We start from the raw sequence: 18561 nt of genomic DNA, 5'->3' as shown, positions 1-18561 counted from the left end.
GAAGTGGTTTGGACTTTGATAAGTTTGGCGCCTTTTCTTTATTTTTTCTCTTCATATATCTGTATCGTTAATAATCACTTAGTTATAGTAACCTTTATAAATTGCACTCATTTAATCGCATATGGTGTACTGTCTGTTTTTGGGCGAGGCGGGGACATCACACAGCATCCACACCAGCTGATTACCCAGTTTGGCGGGGCCGAAGGCTGCTCCCCCTAGACGAGAACGAGCTGAGCGAGCCTGAGGCGACCCAGGGGGTTACACTCCTAAGCATCCAATGTCATGTCCTGAGCCATCAGCCGAGCAGCAGAGAACTGCTTTAACACTTGAAAGAAAGTTGGAAATTATAAACAGCGCGGCATCAGGTGAACCTAACTCAGCTCTGGAACGCTACTACCGGGAACAGAATCTGCCTTTAAAGTTCATTTGTTGCTTGACGATACGCCAGCCCATCCTAAACATTTGGACAGCATTCATCCCAACATAATAGTGCGTTTCCTGACGCCTAACACAACATCGCTGATGCAACCACTGATCAAGGTGTGATCCACATTCAAGTTTTTTTTTACGGCGAACTATCTCTCAGATGCTGCAAGCAACAGACGATTTTGAAAATCCCAGTTTACCAATGTTGAAGGAATGGTGGAAGTCGGAACGCTTGGCACAAATGGCGATGGTGTAGCGGTGTGCTACACGCAGCACTAAAATTACGACACGGAGTCGGTAACTGCAGTCGAAGGAAAAAACTTTATTCGAAATCCTCAGCCTCACTTTTAAGCCTCCCTCAACCTGCCCCCCCCCCCCCCCCCCCGTGGCGCAGAGGCTCCAAAGCTCTGTGCTCGCAAACCCCCGTAGGCTATCTAATTGTGAGCTGGTTCGGATGTGCCAGGAAATGGGTTGCCACATACCCCCCCCCCCCCCACAGAACCGGCGATACACCCCCCCAATGTCCACAGTCTGGGCCGGAACCTGCTTGGGAGGTCGGCCTCTGCGCCGAGGTGCCGGAAACTCGGCCGGTTGCGGCAGGTCCACATGGGCCGATTTGAGGCGGTCCACCGTGAAAACCTCCTCTTTTCCCCCAACGTCCAGCACGAACGTGGACCCGTTGTTCCGGAGCACCATAAACGGCCCCTCGTATGGCCGCTGCAGCGGTGGTCGATGCCCGCCCCTTCGTACAAACACAAACTTACAGTTCTGCAGGTCTTTGGGTACGCAGGTCGGGTTCCGCCCGTGCTGTGAAGTGGGTACCGAGCTTCTCGCGTAGTCTGCCCAGGACTGCTGCGGGATCATCCTCTTGCCCCCGTGGGGCTGGTAGGAACTCCCCGGGGACGACCAGGGGCGCGCCGTATACCAACTCGGCCGACGAGGCGTGCAAGTCATCCTTGGGCGCTGTGCGGATGCCGAGTAGGACCCAGGGAAGCTCGTCCGCCCAGTTGGCTCCTCGCAGGCAGGCCATGAGGGCCGACTTCAGGTGACGGTGGAAACGCTCCACTAGCCCGTTCGACTGTGGTGGTAGGCAGTTGTGTGGTGCAGCTGAGTCCCCAAAAGGTTGGCCATAGCTGATCACAGGCTGGAGGGGAACTGGGCGCCTCTGTCGGAGGTAATGTGGGCCGATACACCAAAGCGAGATATCCAGGTGGTGATCAGGGCTCGGGCGCAAGATTCGGAGGTGGTGTTGGTGAGCGGGACCGCCTCTGGCCATCTTGTGAACCGGTCCATGATAGTCAGGAGGTGCTGTGCACCACGCGACACTGGCAGGGGGCCCACGATATCCACATGAATGTGGTCGAAACGCCGGTGGGGGGGATGGAACTGCTGCGGTGGGGCTTTGGTGTGCCGCTGCACCTTGGCCGTCTGGCAGAGCATGCACGTTTTGGCCCATTCACTGACCTGTTTGCGGAGTCCGTGCCAAACGAACCTGCTGGAAACCATCCGGACAGTTGTCCGGATGGAGGGATGCGGCAAGTTATGAATGGAGTCGAAAACACGGCGCCGCCAGGCTGTCGGGACGACGGGACAGGGCTGGCCGGTGGCGACGTCACAGAGTAGGGTCCTCTCACCTGGGCCTACGGGGAGGTCCTGGAGCTGCAAACCGGAGACTGCGGTTCTGTAACTCGGAATCTCCTCATCTGCCTGCTGTGCCTCTGTCAGTGCCTCAAAGTCTACCCCTTGGGAAAGGGCATGAACGGTAGGGCGAGAGAGCGCATCCACCACGACATTGTCCTTACCCGAGACGTGCCGGATATCTGTCGTGTATTCAGAGATGGAGGACAGGTGGCGTTGCTGGCGGGACGACCAGGGGTCGGACGCTTTCGTAAACGCAAAGGTAAGCGGTTTGTGGTCCGTGAACGCGGTGAAGGGTCGACTTTCTGGGAAGTACCTGAAATGCCGGATTGCCAGGTAGAGCGCCAACAGTTCCGGGTCGAAAGCACTGTACCTGAGCTCGGGTGGCCGCAGGTGTTTGCTGAAAAACGCCAGGGGTTGCCAGCGACCTGCGATGAGTTGCTCCAGCACCCCACCGACTGCCGTGTTAGATGCGTCCACTGTGAGGGCGGTAGGGGCGTCCATTCTGGGATGTACTAGCATTGCGGCGTTCGCCAAAGCTTCCTTCGTTTGAACGAAAGCGGCGGCGGACTCCTCGTCCCAGGCAATGTCCTTGCTCGGACCCGACATCAGGGTGAACAGGGGGCGCATGATCCGGGCAGCTGAAGGGAGGAAGCGGTGGTAGAAATTGACCATACCTACGAATTCCTGAAGGCCTTTGATCGTGGTGGGTCGGGGGAAGTGGCGGACCGCATCTACCTTAGCGGGCAGAGCGGTTGCCCCGTCTTTAGTAATCCTGTGGCCCAGGAAGTCAATGGTATCGAGTCCGAACTGGCATTTGGCGGGGTTGATTGTACTCACTCAGTCGGGCGCAGAGTTGACGGAGGTGGGACAGATGCTCCTGACGACTGCTGCTGGCTATGAGGATGTCGTCCAAATAGATGAACGCGAACTCCAGGCCCTGTCCCACCACGTCCATTAACCGCTGGAACATCTGTGCGGCATTCTTCAGGCCGAACGGCATGCGGAGGAACTTGAAAAGGCCAAACGGGGTGATGAGAGCCGTTTTGGGGACGTCGTCAGGATGCATCGGGATTTGATGGTACCCTTGGACGAGGTCTACCTTGGAGAAGATCCGTGCGCCATGCAGGTTTGTTGCAAAGTCCTGAATGTGCGGCACAAGGTAGCAGTCCGGTGTGGTAGCCTCGTTTAGCCTGCGGTAGTCGCCGCACGGTCTCCAGCCTCCCGTCGCTTTGGGCACCATGTGCAGGGGGGAGGCCCATGGGCTGTCGGACCGCCGGATGATCCCCAACTCCTCCATCCTCTGGAACTCCTCCTTCGCCAGTCGGAGCTTGTCCGGGGGAAGCCGCCGAGCGAGGGTGTGGAGGGGTGGTCCCCAGGTCGGGATGTGGTGCTGTACGCCGTGTCGGGGCATGGCCGCTGTGAACTGCGGTGCCAGAACCGATGGGAAATCCGCCAGGACCCGGGTGAAGTCGTTGTTGGACAGCATGATGGAGCCGAGGTGAGGGGCTGGCAACTGGGCTGCACCCAGGGAGAACGTCTGAAAGGTCTCGGCGTGTACCAGTCTCTTCCTGGGCAGGTCGACCAGTAGGCTGTGAGCCCGCAAAAAATCCGCACCCAGAAGCGGTTGGGCTACGGCGGCCAGTGTAAAGTCCCGCGTGAACCGGCTGGAGCTGAACTGTAGCTGCACCTGACGGGTGCCATAGGTCCTTACTGTGCTGCCGTTCACGGCCCTCAGGGAGGGCCCCGGTGCCCTGCTGCGGGTGTCGTAACTCGTTGGAGGTAAAACGCTGATCTCGGCACCAGTGTCGACCAAAAACCGGCGTCCCGACCTTCTGTCCCACACATACAGGAGGCTATCCCGATGGCCAGCCGCCATAGCCATCAGCGGCGGCTGACCCTGGCGTTTCCCGGGAACTTGCAGGGCGGGCAACAACGGCGGGCTTCTGCGCCCCACCGCTGGTGGTAGAAGCACCAGTGTTCATTGGGCCGGGGGTTGGCAGGCTCTGCGGCCGGGCCTGGACTGGTTTGCTGCTGGGAGCGTGGCTGTGAGATCTGTGCAATGGACACCCCGCTCACCTTTTTGGCGTTCCACAACAAGTCCGCCCGGGCTGCCACCTTCCGGGGGTCACTGAAATCCGCGTCGGACAGCAGCAGGCGTATGTCCTCGGGCAGCTGCTCCAGGAATGCCTGCTCAAACCTGAGGCAGGGTGTGTGTCCGTCGGCCAGAGACAACATCTCATTCATTAAAGCCGATGGAAGTCTGTCGCCCAAGCCATCCAGGTGCAGTAAACGGGCAGCCCGCTCGCGCCGTGAGAGTCCGAAAGTCCTGAGGAGCAGGGCTTTGAATTCCGTGTACTTGCCGTCTGCCAGGGGCGACTGTACGAACTCTGCGACCTGGGCCGCTGTGTCCTGGTCGAGGGAGCTCACCACGTAGTAGTAGCGGGTGTCTTCTGAGGTGATCTGGCGAACGTGGAATTGGGCTTTGGCTTGCTGGAACCATAGGTTCGGTCGCTGTGTCCAGAAACCCGGCAGTTTCAACGAAACCACATGAACAGAGGCGGCGTCGGTCATTTCTGGTCCAAAAATCGTTTGGACCGTCGGGGTCACCAATTGTAGCGGTGTGCTACACGCAGCGCTAAAATTACGACATGGAGTCGGTAACTGCAGTCGATGGAAAAAACTTTATTCGAAATCCTCAGCCTCACTTTTAAGCCTCCCTCAACCTGCCCCCCGTGGCGCAGAGGCTCCAAAGCTCTGTGCTTGCAAACCCCCGTAGGCTATCTAATTGTGAGTCGGTTCGGATGTGCCAGGAAATGGGTCGCCACAATGGACATGGACCCAAGTTTAGAACAGAGTCAACATTTCAGTCGTTCCCTGCCATCAACCCTTCTTCCCTACAAGCAAATTTATGCTGGAAAACAAAATGCTGCCAAGCAAACAACCCTCACAACTTTATTCAAAGTGGTGTCATCTCCTGCTGCCAGGAGTTCTAAGAGTTCTGTGAGTCTTCCTTCACCCCTTGCTGTGCTTGATGATCCTGACGACCCACAACCATCCACCTTATCCATGTAAAGCTGCCCGACATCACAACAATCACTCATCTCCCAGAGCCAACGCACCTGCCACTGTTGGTGAGTACTGTACACACTAGTATGTTAACTTTCTATAATTTATTACATTGACTAATACCTTAAATTGATGAACTATAATACGAATGTTGCTTTGTGGTACTGCATTTGTGTCGTATTGGTATGCAAATGTGAATAAATTACAGATAAAACATATTTAGGAAACCCTCTGGAACGCATCTCTATTTTCTCCATTTAAATAATTATTCACATTATGTGTCGACTGCGAGGAACGTATCCCCTGCATGTAATGAGGATAGGGTGTACAGTAATGGGTGGACAGTCACATGGTGCAAGGTAGTATTGCACAGGGTGTCTACGATAGCAAGGTGTGGTAAACAGAGCTAAACAGAAGTTAGTAAGAGTCTAACGGCAGGGGGTCATCACTTCCCTGGTTATAGGTTGACTCATTATAGAGCCTAATGGCTGAGGGTAAGAATGACCTCATATCACACTCTTTGGAGCAGTGCAGTTGTCTTAGTCTATACTAAAAGAGCTCCTCTGTTCAGCCAAGGTGACATGCAGGGGGTGAGAAACATTGTCCAGAATTGCCAGGATTTTCCAGAGACTACCACAGCCTCCGGTAGGTCCAGTTTGACTCCTATAACACAGCCAGCCTTTCTAATTATAAATCTCTATCTGGTCTTCCCTCAGTTCCCACCACTGCAGAGAAAACAACCCAAGTTTGCCCACGCTCCCCATACAATTCATACCCTTTTCTGCAACCTCACCAAAGCCTCTGGCAACCTTTCTGTAATGGGGCAACCAGAACCCCACACAGTTCTGATGTAGCCTGACTAGAGTTTTATAATCTGCAACAATTTGCCAGCTCTTTAACTCTATTCTTCAGCTAATAAATGCAAGCATGCCATAGTCTTCTTTCCTACCCCGCCAACCTGTCCAGTCACTTTCAGGGATCTGTGGACTTGAGTCCTAACAGCAACACTGTTAAAGGGTCCTGTCGTTAACTGTGTACTGTCGCTTTATATTTGACCTCCCAAAGGGCAATACTGTACCTCACACTGGGCTGGGTTAAACTCCATCTGTCACTTCTATGCCCATAAATGTAACTGCTATATCCTTTAGCAAGCTTCTGCAGTGCCCACAACTCCACCTATCCACTTACTAACCTCCCATCCACATACTCACCCAGGTCATTTATATATATATCGCAAAGAGCAGAGGTCCCTGTGGAACGCCTCTAGTCAGGGAGCTCCAGCCAGAATAAACACAATCCCAATAAACAAATCTGTCTTCTGCGGGCAAACCACTTCTGATTCCAAACAAATCCTGTGCACCTTCGTCTGTGTGAGCCTACGAGTGACCTCACCAAGCACGTTACTGAAATCCACGTTGACAACATCCACAGTTCCCCCTCACCGCTCCATTAAATTATCTCTTTTTTAAAAAAAGAGAAGGTGGCAAAGGTGATTGATGAAGGTAAAAGGTGGTTTCAGATAAAGGGGCTCCCTGTCTTAGGGGGAGATGGGGAGGCAGTCAGGAGAGTAAGAGACCCCCATCTGAGGGGGAGGCATGGAGACAGTCAGGCTATTGATTCTAGCCTTACAGAACAACAAGGTCTCACCCAATGAACTTTCACTCTCGCAACTCCTGGGCCCTGCCCTCTCCAACACCCGACTGCATCGTTTGCGTTGGTGGTGCTGATAGGAGACATGGACAAATTCCTGCCCTTCGGTCCAACCAGTCCATGCCAATCCTGGTGGCCAGCCAGCCGGAGCCAATTTCCTGCATTCACCCCAAATCCTACTGTCCCGACTCTCCATGTACCTACGCAAGTGGTTCTTAAAAGATGCTCTAACCACTTCCTCACTCCACATACTCAACCACCCTCAGGTCCTTTTGAAATCTCATTGTAAACCTAGTTCTGGGCTCACTATCCTGAAGCAAAGACTGTAACCATCACCATCTTAAACAACAGCGGGGCGGAACAAAGTCAAGAACAAACTCCTTTGCTTGCATCTTCAGAAACAGCTCTCTTTGATATCTCTATTTTCCTTTCTCAAGCTTCTTTTGACTCAGAGTTACAGTCTGACTTTAGTCCCTTGCGGGAATGGGACCTCACAGGGCCCTAGCAGGGCCTCGCGTCTTCAGGGTGCCGGATTTTCCTGGCTCTGGAGACGGGCTGATTCTGGGCCGGTGCCCCTGACTGAAGCGTCGTGGGAGAACACGGAACATCGGGGGTAGCAGGTTAGCTGCCGTGGGCTTTCTGGTGCCGACTCTCTGGGCTCAGAGCTCAGAAAAAGTGACGCAAAAGACTTTTAACATCGTAAGTCAGTCAGCTGTCTGTTATGTCTCCCACTCGCTGTGAAATGGGGACACCTCCTTTTCTCTTATAAGGGGGGTAGCGGGGAGAGGGAGAGAGAAAGAGAGACACTGTATGTGTATGTCGAATTACTGGGTGAATGAGTAGTTGTTGGGATACTGCCAGTCTGTGCCTTTACTGATGCTTTGCTGCACACCAGTGCTCGGTGGAGGGTGCCAATGTTTTTTTGCTGGTGGGGAGGGGTTTTTGTTGCCTTGCTGCTGTTTGTGCATGGGGGGGTGGATTTGGGGTTCTAATGTTTAACTGTCGTTCATTCTTTGGGGGCATTCACCTGTTTTCGTGTATGTTTATGAAGAAAAAGAATTTCAGTATGTATATTGTATACATTTCTCTGCCATTAAATGTACCTGTTCAAACCTCATCATTTTAAACACTTCCATAAGGTCAGCCTTCATTCTCCTCCATTACGAGCAGAGACCTAGCCTGGCCAAATTCTACCTGTAACTCAGGCCCTTCGGTATCAGCAACACTTTAGGAAATTTGCTATGTACTCTTTCCAGTTGAACAACATCTTAACAGGGCGACCGAAACCAAACACGATACTCCAAGTGCAGCCTTGTCAATAACCTGTACAACTAGAATTCAACATCCCAATTCCTGTAGTTAGTCCCTTGACCAAAGATAGCCAGCGAGCTGATTGACTTTTCTACCAGCACTTTAGTGATCATTCTAAGATCAGCCTCCCTCCTCCGATATTATGATCACTCTTCCCCACGAGTAACACACTCTGGTGCTCGCTCCATTACCCAGAAATAGTATCCACCTTGTACCCCGGAAAATCCACAGCCTATGAGAGCGCGGGAGTGTGTAGTATAATCCCTACCTTGGGCCAGCTGGGTACTGGGAGCTGCTTGTCATGCAAGAGGTTGCCCAGGCTGGGCTCCAGCTCATCACTGGGAAAGCCATCCTGCGTCTCGTCCCGGGAGGTGTTGAGGGATATTGTGCTCTCCTCGTCGTAGTTCTTCGAGAGTGACCGAGCCTCAGCTGGAAGAGAGAGCAGGGTTAGCGGGGCGAGGGGGGAGCTGACAGAGAGGACCCAGGGACAGAGACACAGGGGTAAGGCCTCGGCAATGGAGACAAGACGAGGTGGGGCTGGGGGATGGGTAGTGATGAATCAGGGCTGGGGAGGCACAGCAGATGAAGGGAGTTGAGTTCATACTCACCACAGGCTCCGTCGCCGTCACTTTCCTCTGAGGAGCTGGGACAGGAGTCAGCGAGGGAGGAACGATCCAGATCGGAGTCCGTCTCACGCTCCCAGTCGCCAGGAGGGGGGCTACAGCCTCCGGTGCCCCTGACTGGACAGCAGGCAGGCGAGGGGGGATGTCCCTGGAGGTGGGCCAGACGGCAGGCGCGGAATGAGAGGCAGGGGTCGCAGAGGAGGCGCGCGTGGGCCCGGCGCAGGCCATGCCTGGCGGCCCCCTGCAGCAGCTCCAAGTCGTGGCGGCCGCTCTCCCACCAGCCGGGCAGCTCTGCCGAGGGTTGGCATAGCTGCAGACGCTCCGCCAGCAGCGGGTGGCACAGGACCTGCTCGCGCACCCGCCGCAGCAGATCAATGCGGTACAGAGCCCGGGTGGCCCGCTCCTCCGTCAGCTGCCTCACCAGCAGGCTTGGTTCCGGGTACTCTGCAAAGGGTGGGGAAGAGAGGAGAGACCGGTCAGTGAAACACTACCTCCACAAACTCAGTTCCCCACGTTTAAACCTCAGCACGTCCAACAGTGTGAACTGAGAGCCGTGTTTACCATTCCACTGGCACAAGTACACACGTACACTTACCCACAGACACACAGACCGACAGACCTGTATACACACACACATACACACACAGACCCATACAGAGACCCGTACACTCACACACAGACCTGTACACACACACTCACAGACCCATACAGACACACATACAGAGACCCGTACAGACACTCAGACAGACAGAACTGCAGAGACACACACAGACCTGTACAGAGACACACACACAGAGACAGAGACCCGTACACATACATGCACACACAATCTAACAACCAGCCCCTTCAGCTCGACACTGCCCTTCCCCTCCCTACCTTCCCCCTCCTCGAGGGGCAGCCCACACACCCGGCGACACATGGCCATGAACATCTGCAGATAGCGGGTGAGCGTCTCATCTGTCTTCCTCTCTAGCCGGGCGATGTCTCGGAACCGGTCCCACCGGTACCGCCGTGTGTGGGGCTCAAACTCCACGCCGAAGGTGGACACCGCCCGGTAAAAGTCCGACTCCTCCCGGCCCGTCCACCTGTGTGGGGGGGGGGGGGGGGAGAGAGTGAGTAACCAAAATCCCTCCTGACCGGCAGACCAGAGTGAGCAGGGATCAGGTGCTTCCCGTGCCAGAGGGCCGTCTAGTCTGTGAGCCCTCAAGTAGGGAGGGGACAACTGCCCCTTAGTTCATGAACCCTTTGGGGTGGGTGGGGAGAGAGGGGCAAGACAACTGAGACCACTGACAGTCTAATCAATCCCAACACTGTCTCGCCCCACACCAATCTCCGTCTTCCTGCTCACCCGGCCCTCTTCCTTCCTGCCTCTTTAAATGCCCCCAACCTCACAAGCCTCTTTCCTCCCTCAACTTCTCTCCTTATTTTCATATATTCCCCTCTCCCTCACACCCTCCCATTCATCCAGCCACCCTCCCTTAATCTCCCACCTCTCCAACGCCACCCCCTCACTTGGCCCTCCCATAGCCACCTCTTCCACTCCACTCTGTTCCCCTCTCCACCACATTACCACCCTCCTCCCCTCTCTACTTTCCGATATTCTCCCTCCCCGTCGTCCACTCATCCTCACAATTGGATGGACGGGGAAGAGGGTATGCCCGCGAGCCCACTCCCACCCTCCCCTCCCCGCTTACTTCTGCTGTTTCTCGCGCCTGGCGATCTCCTTCAGCTTGAAGGCCGCCTCGCACCGCCGCCGCTTGCGGTCACCCCTCTCTGCCGCCTCCATCTTCTGCTGCTCCTGCTTGTAGCTGCGCTGGTAGGCGGTGACCAGCCGCCTCAGGCGGGCCGTCAGCACCGAAGGCATGGGCCAGTACCGGCACTGGCTGGGCAGCCCAGCTCCTGGGGGAGGGGGTGAAAGCGGAGACGCGGGGTGAGCGAGCGGCTGCAGGGCCCAGCCTGGTCTTGGGTGGCATAGAGTGCACAGAAAGTGAAAGGAGGTGCTAGGATTAGGCAGGAGGGTGTGGGGCAGTGGGATCAGTGTGAGGACTGATAGCGGGATAAGGGAAGGGTGTGGAGCAGTGGGATCAGTGTGGGGCTGATGGAGGGCTCGGGGCAGTGGGTCAAAGGGATTAGTCTGGGGACTGACTCAGGACTGAGGGGAGAGAGTGGGGTGGTAGGATTCGTTGTGGCATTGATGCAGGACTGTGGGGGGGGAGAGAGCGGCAGTGGGAAAGGACAGTGAATCACGGATGTACTCACCCATTAAGACGTCTTTGCGCGCCTCCCCATCGTCCCCATCCACCGAGATATCTTCATCCAACACCATTCCATCACCCTGAGCAGAGAAAGCACATGTTAGCCAGGGTCCGGCCTTGATGGGGTCACCAGTAGACCACCGTCCCTCACCTCCCCACCCCCAATAACTAGCCAATTGTGTCTGCCTCAGCTCTCCACACATCGTGGCGAGAAGGAGTGTTGAACTCAAATACACCCAGGGCTGACTGAAAGGAGCCGGCCTGGTGTATCAGTATTAGCATGGCGAATCATCATTGGCAGAACCACACGGGGACAGAGAGCACCTCCCCTACCTACCACGTCCCCGCTCACCGAAACCTTCCGCTGAAAGACCCTCCTCTGCAGCTCTCACAGGGGGAGATCTGTACACTGACCGGGGTCTCTCAGAGGGAGATCTGAACACTGACCGGGGTCTCTCAGAGGGAGATCTGAACACTGACCGGGGTCTCTCAGGGGGAGGTCTGTACAGTGACCGGGGTCTCTCAGGGGGAGATCTGTACACTGACCGGGGTCTCTCAGGGGAGATCTGTACACTGACCGGGGTCTCACAGGGGGAGATCTATAAACCGACCGGTGTCTCTCAGGGGGAGATCTGTACACTGACCAGGGTCTCTCAGGGGAGATCTGTACACTGACCAGTGTTTCTCAGGGGAGATCTGTACACTGACCGGGGCCTCTCAGGGGGAGATCTGTACACTGACCGGGGTCTCACAGGGGGAGATCTGTACACTGACCGGGGTCTCACAGGGGGAGATCTGTACACTGACCGGGGTCTCTCAGGGGAGATCTGTACACTGACCGGTGTCTCTCAGGGGAGATCTGTACACTGACCAGTGTCTCTCAGGGGAGATCTGTACACCGACCGGGGTCTCTCAGGGGAGATCTGTACACTGACCAGTGTCTCTCAGGGGAGATCTGTACACTGACCAGTGTCTCTCAGGGGAGATCTGTACACTGACCGGGGTCTCACAGGGGGAGGTCTGTACACTGACCGGGGCTTCTCAGGGGGAGATCTGTACACTGACCGGGGTCTCTCAGGGGAGATCTGTACACTGACCGGGGCCTCTCAGGGGAGATCTGTACACTGACCGGGGTCTCTCGGGGGGAGATCTGTACACTGACCGGGGTCTCTCGGGGGGAGATCTGTACACTGACCAGGGTCTCTCAGGCAGAGATCTGTATACTGACCAGGGTCTCTCGGGGGGAGATCTGTACACTGACCAGTGTCTCTCAGGGGGAGATCTGTACACTGACCAGTGTCTCTCGGGGGAGATCTGTACACTGACCAGGGTCTCTCAGTCTCTCTCCCTCTCTCTCTCTGGGGAGATCTGTACACAGACTGGTGTCTTGGAGCACACCCCAGCTGTCCACCCCTCCCAGCCAGCCCTGCCGCACACCCAGCTGCCACCAAGGAGGCAGGAACTCACATCATCGTCACGATGTTCCCTGCCCAGAATTAGGGGCTTGTACTCTGGATCTTCTAAGTCCCTCTCGAAGTCTCCGCTGAAAAAAAGAATAGCGGTATGAGCCGGGCCAAAAGCCCACCTCTTAGGATACTGAGCAGTCGCCTCATGGCATCTGAGGAGAAGGGGAGGGGGAAAGAGGGCTAGGAGAGAACCAGGGAATGGGTGTGGGGGAGAGTGAGGGGACAGAAAGGGTAGGGCAGGAATGGGCCCAGGTGTGGGAGTGAGGGTCAGAAAGGGTAGGGCAAGAATGGGCCTAGGTTTGGGACTGAGGGACAGAGAGGGTGGGGGAGGAATGGGCCAGGGAGTGGGGGACTGAGGGGCAGACAGGGTGGGGAGGAATGGCACTGAGGGGGTCCCTACCCGTCACCGAGGTCACCGAACATGTCCATTCCCCTCTGCTCTGCCGCAATGGCCTTCTCATCCGGTCGCCCAACCTGCTCCAGGAAGCAGAGGGCAGGGTCAGCACGCATTGTGTTGTACTTCTCGTAGCCTAGAGAGCGGGAGAGAGCCAGTGTGGGGGTTGGGGGGGGGGGGGGGGGAGAGGGAGAGAGCCAGGGAGGGGAGAGGTGAGGCAGAGTGGGGGTGGGGAGGGAGAAGGCAGAGTGAGGGTCGGGAGGGGGTGAGCAGAGTGAGAGGGGAGGAGAGAAAAGGGGAAATGGTAAGTAAAATTCCCCACTTAACCATGCTCCCTATTTCTCTCACTTGTACTCCCCCCAACCTACATTGCTTTCTTCCTACTAGCCCCCCCCCCCACATCACTCAATTCCTACTAGCCCCCGCCCCTCCACCCCTCGAAGGCAAGGTGAGCACGACGGGATGATCTTACTGAAAGAGGAATAGGTGAGAAATGGAAGGAAATTTCAGATGGGGCCCACCAGCTGAAGGAACAAACTGAAATGACGGAGCAGTGGGTCAAACCTCAGGAATAATGGCAGGAAAAAGCCACAGCAACTGAAGAGTCACAAGAGACAAGGAGAAGTCGGAGATGGATGGTGGGGAGCCTGAGACAGATTCACAGAGGTGGGGAGGGGCAGAGGGGAGGACACAGCTCGAGGGAGGAAATGCGGGGCTGACGAGATGGGCGGGGGTTAGAGGGGAGTGTGTATGGGACGCAGCCACTCACCATGTTTGAAGACCCCGATCAGCAGCGATTTGTCAGCCTCCATGTCCCACCATTCAGCCGGAACCTCCATCCCGTCCACCTCCGGGATCCACACATCAATGTCACTGTGGCAGACAGAGGGGGGTTAGGGGCTGCAGTACTGGGTAGGCACACTCAGCAGTGGGGTGGGTGGGTGGGGAGAGGGAAGTGATGGAGCTCCTTGGCGGAGCAGGACGCCTCAGGAGTGGAAGGGAGAGGCACATTCACACAGATAGGTTGGGGAGTGGGGTGGGGATGTGTCGGCTGAGAGGAAGAGAGGAGGAAGAAGGGGGTGCAACTCACTTGGTGTCAGCTCCATCCAGCACCCGGTCCGATTGGTCTCCAATCACCTCCTGCTTCAGGTAGTAAAGCATTCGAACCCTGAGGAGCACCCTGGGGAAACAGGAAGGGGGAGAGGGGCGTAAGCCTGGTGCCAGACAGCAATACGAGGGCAAAGAAAAACAACAGCAGAGAGAGCCGACTGCAGCAGAGAGCAGCGGTTCGAGGGGAAGGGAGGGTGGCTGGGGGGGGGGGGGGGGGTGCAGGCGGCCAGGGAGTGCAGGGGAAACGTTGAAAGGCTTAGACAGAGTAAATGTGGAAAGGCTGTTTCCCGTGGTGGGGCAGCCTAGGACAGAAGGGCACAGCCTCAGGATAGAGGGGCGCCCTTTCAAAACAGAGATGTGGAGAAATTTCTTTGGCTAAAGGGTGGTGAATTTGTTGCCACATGCATCTGTGGAGGCCAGGTCGTTGGGTGTATTTAAGGCAGAGATTGGACATGGCATCAAAGGTTACAAGGAGAAGGCCGGGAAAACTGAGGTTGATGAGGAGATTTTTAAAAAGGGATCGGCCATGATTTAATGGTGGAGTAGACTCGATGGGCCAGATGGCTTAATCCTGCTCCTATGTCTTATGGTCCTATGGGAGGGCGGGGGCGGGCAACTGGGGTGGGGGGTCCGGTAGCACAGAATGGGGCTCTCTGGCCCTGCCCTACTTGTTGCAGTGGTGTTTGAGATGCTTCTTGTAGCTGTCGTCCTGGAGGAGGACATCGGGGTTACACTTGCGGATCCAGTCAGCCTTCTGCACATCGAATGAACTGCTCTGACTCTTGATCTTCTTCCCCTTCCGGCCCCGGGGCACTGGGGCCGACAACCCTGGGTGGAAAAGAGCCATATCCAGGGTTAATGCATCACTCATGGTTCCCAGTAAACAAAGCTGTTGCTCCCAGTCAGAATCCGGACAATGCTCCCAAAGAGGGTCTGACCCAGGGATATGGAGACGGGAACTGTGCACAATGCTCCTGGTGTGGGTCTGACCCAGGGATACAGAGACGGGAACTGTGCACGGTGATTATGGTGTGGGTCTGACCCAGGGATATGGAGACGGGAACTGTGCACAGTGATCATGGTGTGGGTCTGACCCAGGGATACGGAGACGGGAACTGTGCACGGTGCTCCTGGTGTGGGTCTGACCCAGGGATATGGAGACGGGAACCGTGCACAGTGATTATGGTGTGCGTCTGACCCAGGGATATGGAGACGGGAACTGTGCACAGTGATTATGGTGTGGGTCTGACCCAGGGACAGTGAGACAGGAACTGTGCACGATGCTCCTAGTGTGGGTCTGACCCAAGGATAGGGAGACAGGAACTGTGCACAGTGCTCCCGGTGTGGGTCTGACCCAGAGATACGGAGACGGGAACTGTGCACGGTGCTCCTGGTGTGGGTCTGACCCAGGGATACAGAGATGGGAACTGTGCATGGTGATCCCGGTGTGGGTCTGACCCAGGGATACGGAGACGGGAACTGTGCATGGTGCTCCTGGTGTGGGTCTGACCCAGGGATACAGAGATGGGAACTGTGCACGGTGATCCCAGTGTGGGTCTGACCCAGGGATAGGGAGACGGGAACTGTGCATGGTGCTTCCAGTGTGGGTCTGACCATAGGGATACGGAGACAGGAACTGTGCACGATGCTCCCTGTGTGAGTCTGACCCAGGAATATGGAGACGGGAACTGTGCACAGTGATCATGGTGTGGGTCTGACCCAGGGATAGGGAGACGGGAACTGTGCACGGTGCTCCTGGTGTGGGTCTGACCCAGGGATATGGAGACGGGAACTGTGCATAGTGATTATGGTGTCGGTCTGACCCAGGGATATGGAGACGGGAACTGTGCACAGTGATTATGGTGTGGGTCTGACCCAGGGGTACGGAGACGGGAACTGTGCATGGTGCTCCTGGTGTGGGTCTGACCCAGGGATAGGGAGACAGGAACTGTGCATGGTGCTTCCAGTGTGGGTCTGACCATAGGGATACGGAGACAGGAACTGTGCACGATGCTCCCTGCGTGAGTCTGACCCAGGAATATGGAGACGGGAACTGTGCACAGTGTTCCTGGTGTGGGTCTGACCCAGGGATACCAAGATGGGAACTGTGCACGATGCTCCTTGTGTGAGTCTGACCCAGGGATAGGGAGACGGGAACTCTAAACAATGCACCCAGTGTGGGTCTGACCCAGGGATACAGAGACGGGAACTATGCACGGTGCTCCCGGTGTGGGTCTGACCCAGGGATACAGAGACGGGAACTATGCATGGTGCTCCCGGTGTGGGTCTGACCCAGGGATATGGAGATGGGAACTGTGCACGGTGCTCCCGGTGTGGGTCTGACCCAGGGATACAGAGACGGGAACTATGCATGGTGCTCCCGGTGTGGGTCTGACCCAGGGATATGGAGACGGGAACTGTGCACGGTGCTCCCGGTGTGGGTCTGACCCAGGGATATGGAGACGGGAACTGTGCACGATGCTCCCTGTGTGAGTCTGACCCAGGGATACAGAAACTGGAACTATGCACTGTGCTCTTAGTGTGGGTCCATCAGGGACCCCGAGAGGGGCGGTCTGAACAGGTACCTGAGTGGTTCTGCAGCTCCTTGGTCTGCCCGTTCTCGGTGGGCGTGATGAGGTCCCAGATGAAGCCCTTGATCTTCTCGTCACCTCGGTAGTGGAGCAGGCAGTAGACCAGGATGGTGCGGCAGATCACCTCCACGTCTCGCTCTGACATCCGCCGCTTGAACCGCCCATGGGCCAGGATATCCTTCCACCGACCCCAGCTGGAGGGGGGAACAGCATCAGTGCGGTCTGCAAGAGCTCCCTGCTGCCCCCAGCACTAACAAAGGAGCCAGCCCACCATGACTCAGGAAAGTGCATTCCGCAAGTTCCCAGCTGAGCACAAGGTTCCTGACTTCACCGCGGTCTGCTCTCCAGAGGAACAAAGAACAGAGCAGTACGGCATAAACAAAAGAGATTCTGCAGCTGCTCGAAATCTTGAGCAACACACACAAAATGCTGGAGGAACTCCAGCAAGTCAGGCATCCATGGAATGAATACAGTCGACACTTTGGGCCGAGACCCTTCATCAGGGCGAGAACAGGCCTACAGCACACTGTGTCGTGCTTTTAACCTAGTGAGACTCAACTGAACTAATCCCTTCTGCTGATATCACATTCACATCCTTCATTTCCCTGCATTAAACAGCTCCACTGTGTCAGCCTCACCACCATTTCTGTCAGAATGTTCCGGGCACCTTCCATTCTGTATTAAAAATAAACCTGCCTTTCACATCGTCTTTGAACTCTCCTCCCTCTCACTTTAATGTATGCTCCCTGGTTGCAGACATTCCCCCTAGGGAGAAAGGTACCAGCTGCCTGATCGATCTCTGCCCCTGTAATGGAGAGACCAGAACTGGATGCAATACTGCAGACGCGGCCTGAACAGAGTTTTATCAAGCTACAACATGACTTCCCAACTCCTGAACTCAGTGAAAGGCAAGCGTGCTATTTGCTTCTTTATCACCCTAGCATCCCGTGTAGCCATCTTCAGTCAGATCCATGTGTACACAAAAACTCTAGTACAGATCCTGCCAATGACTGTATGGCCAGCCAGTACCTCGAAGCAAGCAGACCCAGGTTCGAACCTGGCCAGCTCCTTGTACGCTGTCCATCCACGCTCAAGTAAGCGTCAAGTGGGCAACTTGGGTCTCATAAAAAACAGACAAATGCTATGGAAACTGCAAAGGTTGCCACACAATGTGTCACAAGGCACGGAGGAACAACATTAACTATACAAACAGTCCCTTTACACTTGATTTCTCAAAGTGCAATACCTCACACTTGCTTGTATTAAACACCATCTGCCATTACTCTGCCCATCTCTGCAACTGATCTATATCCCACCGTGTCCTTCAGCAATCTTTTATACACTGGCTACTGTATCCAGAGATACCGGCCACGTGACAGATGCACTGCCACCTGGCTGGTCGGAGGACACACCACATGCCAATCAATACTTAGTCCCTCCCAACTAATCAATGCACACCTAAATTATTGGTCACCCTAATTGGATTAACTCGCCCAGCCCCATGCTTTAAAAGGTGAGACTTGCCCTTGGCTAGCCCTCTCTTACAGACCACCTCATTGAAGGTAAGTGCATTGATCTATGCTTGGGAAGGTCTGTCGTTCGTCCTGGTATGGGAGCCACAGTTATCCAAGGTCAAGGGGGATAGCTGTTGTAGTGCTTTTCCCTTGTTCTTTGTTTGTATAACCGTATCCTGCCCCCACACCGCTTCCTGTGTATTGTAGTTGCTTGTGTTGACCCGACTTCCCCTTCTAAATAAATTCCTTATTATTAAAACTGTGTGTCCAGGCCTCTACTGTTGAGATTCAAAGAACTAGTTATTTTCCATCACAACATTTGGTGCTGCAGAGCAGGGTCTCATAGGTTTTGGCTGGACACAAGCACAGGGGATAATGTTCTGGAATAAGGGGAAGAAAGCCAGTACAGGCACCCAGGATAAGATCCCCGGGTGGGCTGATGAAAGGGAGGGATTTGAGAGTCTGGCCAGCATGCTGGCAGACCACGGAAAACCAGTGGACTGGTCTGAGCAGT

At 55.4% G+C, this 18561-nt stretch overlaps 1 protein-coding gene and 1 non-coding gene across 2 annotated transcripts in view; both read right to left on the bottom strand.

Annotated features, from left to right (window-relative positions):
* LOC132381734 (chromodomain-helicase-DNA-binding protein 8-like) overlaps positions 1-18561 on the bottom strand; it is a 56617-nt gene that overhangs the window by 10989 nt on the left and 27067 nt on the right. Inside the window, exons 15-25 of the mRNA XM_059951306.1 lie at positions 16528-16783; positions 14611-14770; positions 13923-14012; positions 13602-13705; positions 12839-12968; positions 12440-12515; positions 10977-11052; positions 10412-10616; positions 9594-9802; positions 8703-9161; positions 8363-8523 (exon numbers count right to left, since the gene is read on the bottom strand). Of these exons, the coding sequence (XP_059807289.1) occupies positions 8363-8523; positions 8703-9161; positions 9594-9802; positions 10412-10616; positions 10977-11052; positions 12440-12515; positions 12839-12968; positions 13602-13705; positions 13923-14012; positions 14611-14770; positions 16528-16783 (1926 nt within the window). The remainder of the gene's footprint in view (positions 1-8362; positions 8524-8702; positions 9162-9593; positions 9803-10411; positions 10617-10976; positions 11053-12439; positions 12516-12838; positions 12969-13601; positions 13706-13922; positions 14013-14610; positions 14771-16527; positions 16784-18561) is intronic.
* Positions 11155-11272, bottom strand: LOC132381878 (small nucleolar RNA U6-53/MBII-28). Its single transcript, XR_009508136.1, has one exon. It is a non-coding gene; the product is annotated as a small nucleolar RNA U6-53/MBII-28 (small nucleolar RNA).

This window comes from Hypanus sabinus, chromosome 26 (assembly GCF_030144855.1).
Source record: "Hypanus sabinus isolate sHypSab1 chromosome 26, sHypSab1.hap1, whole genome shotgun sequence".
Classification (NCBI taxonomy): domain Eukaryota; kingdom Metazoa; phylum Chordata; class Chondrichthyes; order Myliobatiformes; family Dasyatidae; genus Hypanus; species Hypanus sabinus.
This window is presented reverse-complemented; position numbering and strand designations above follow the sequence as displayed.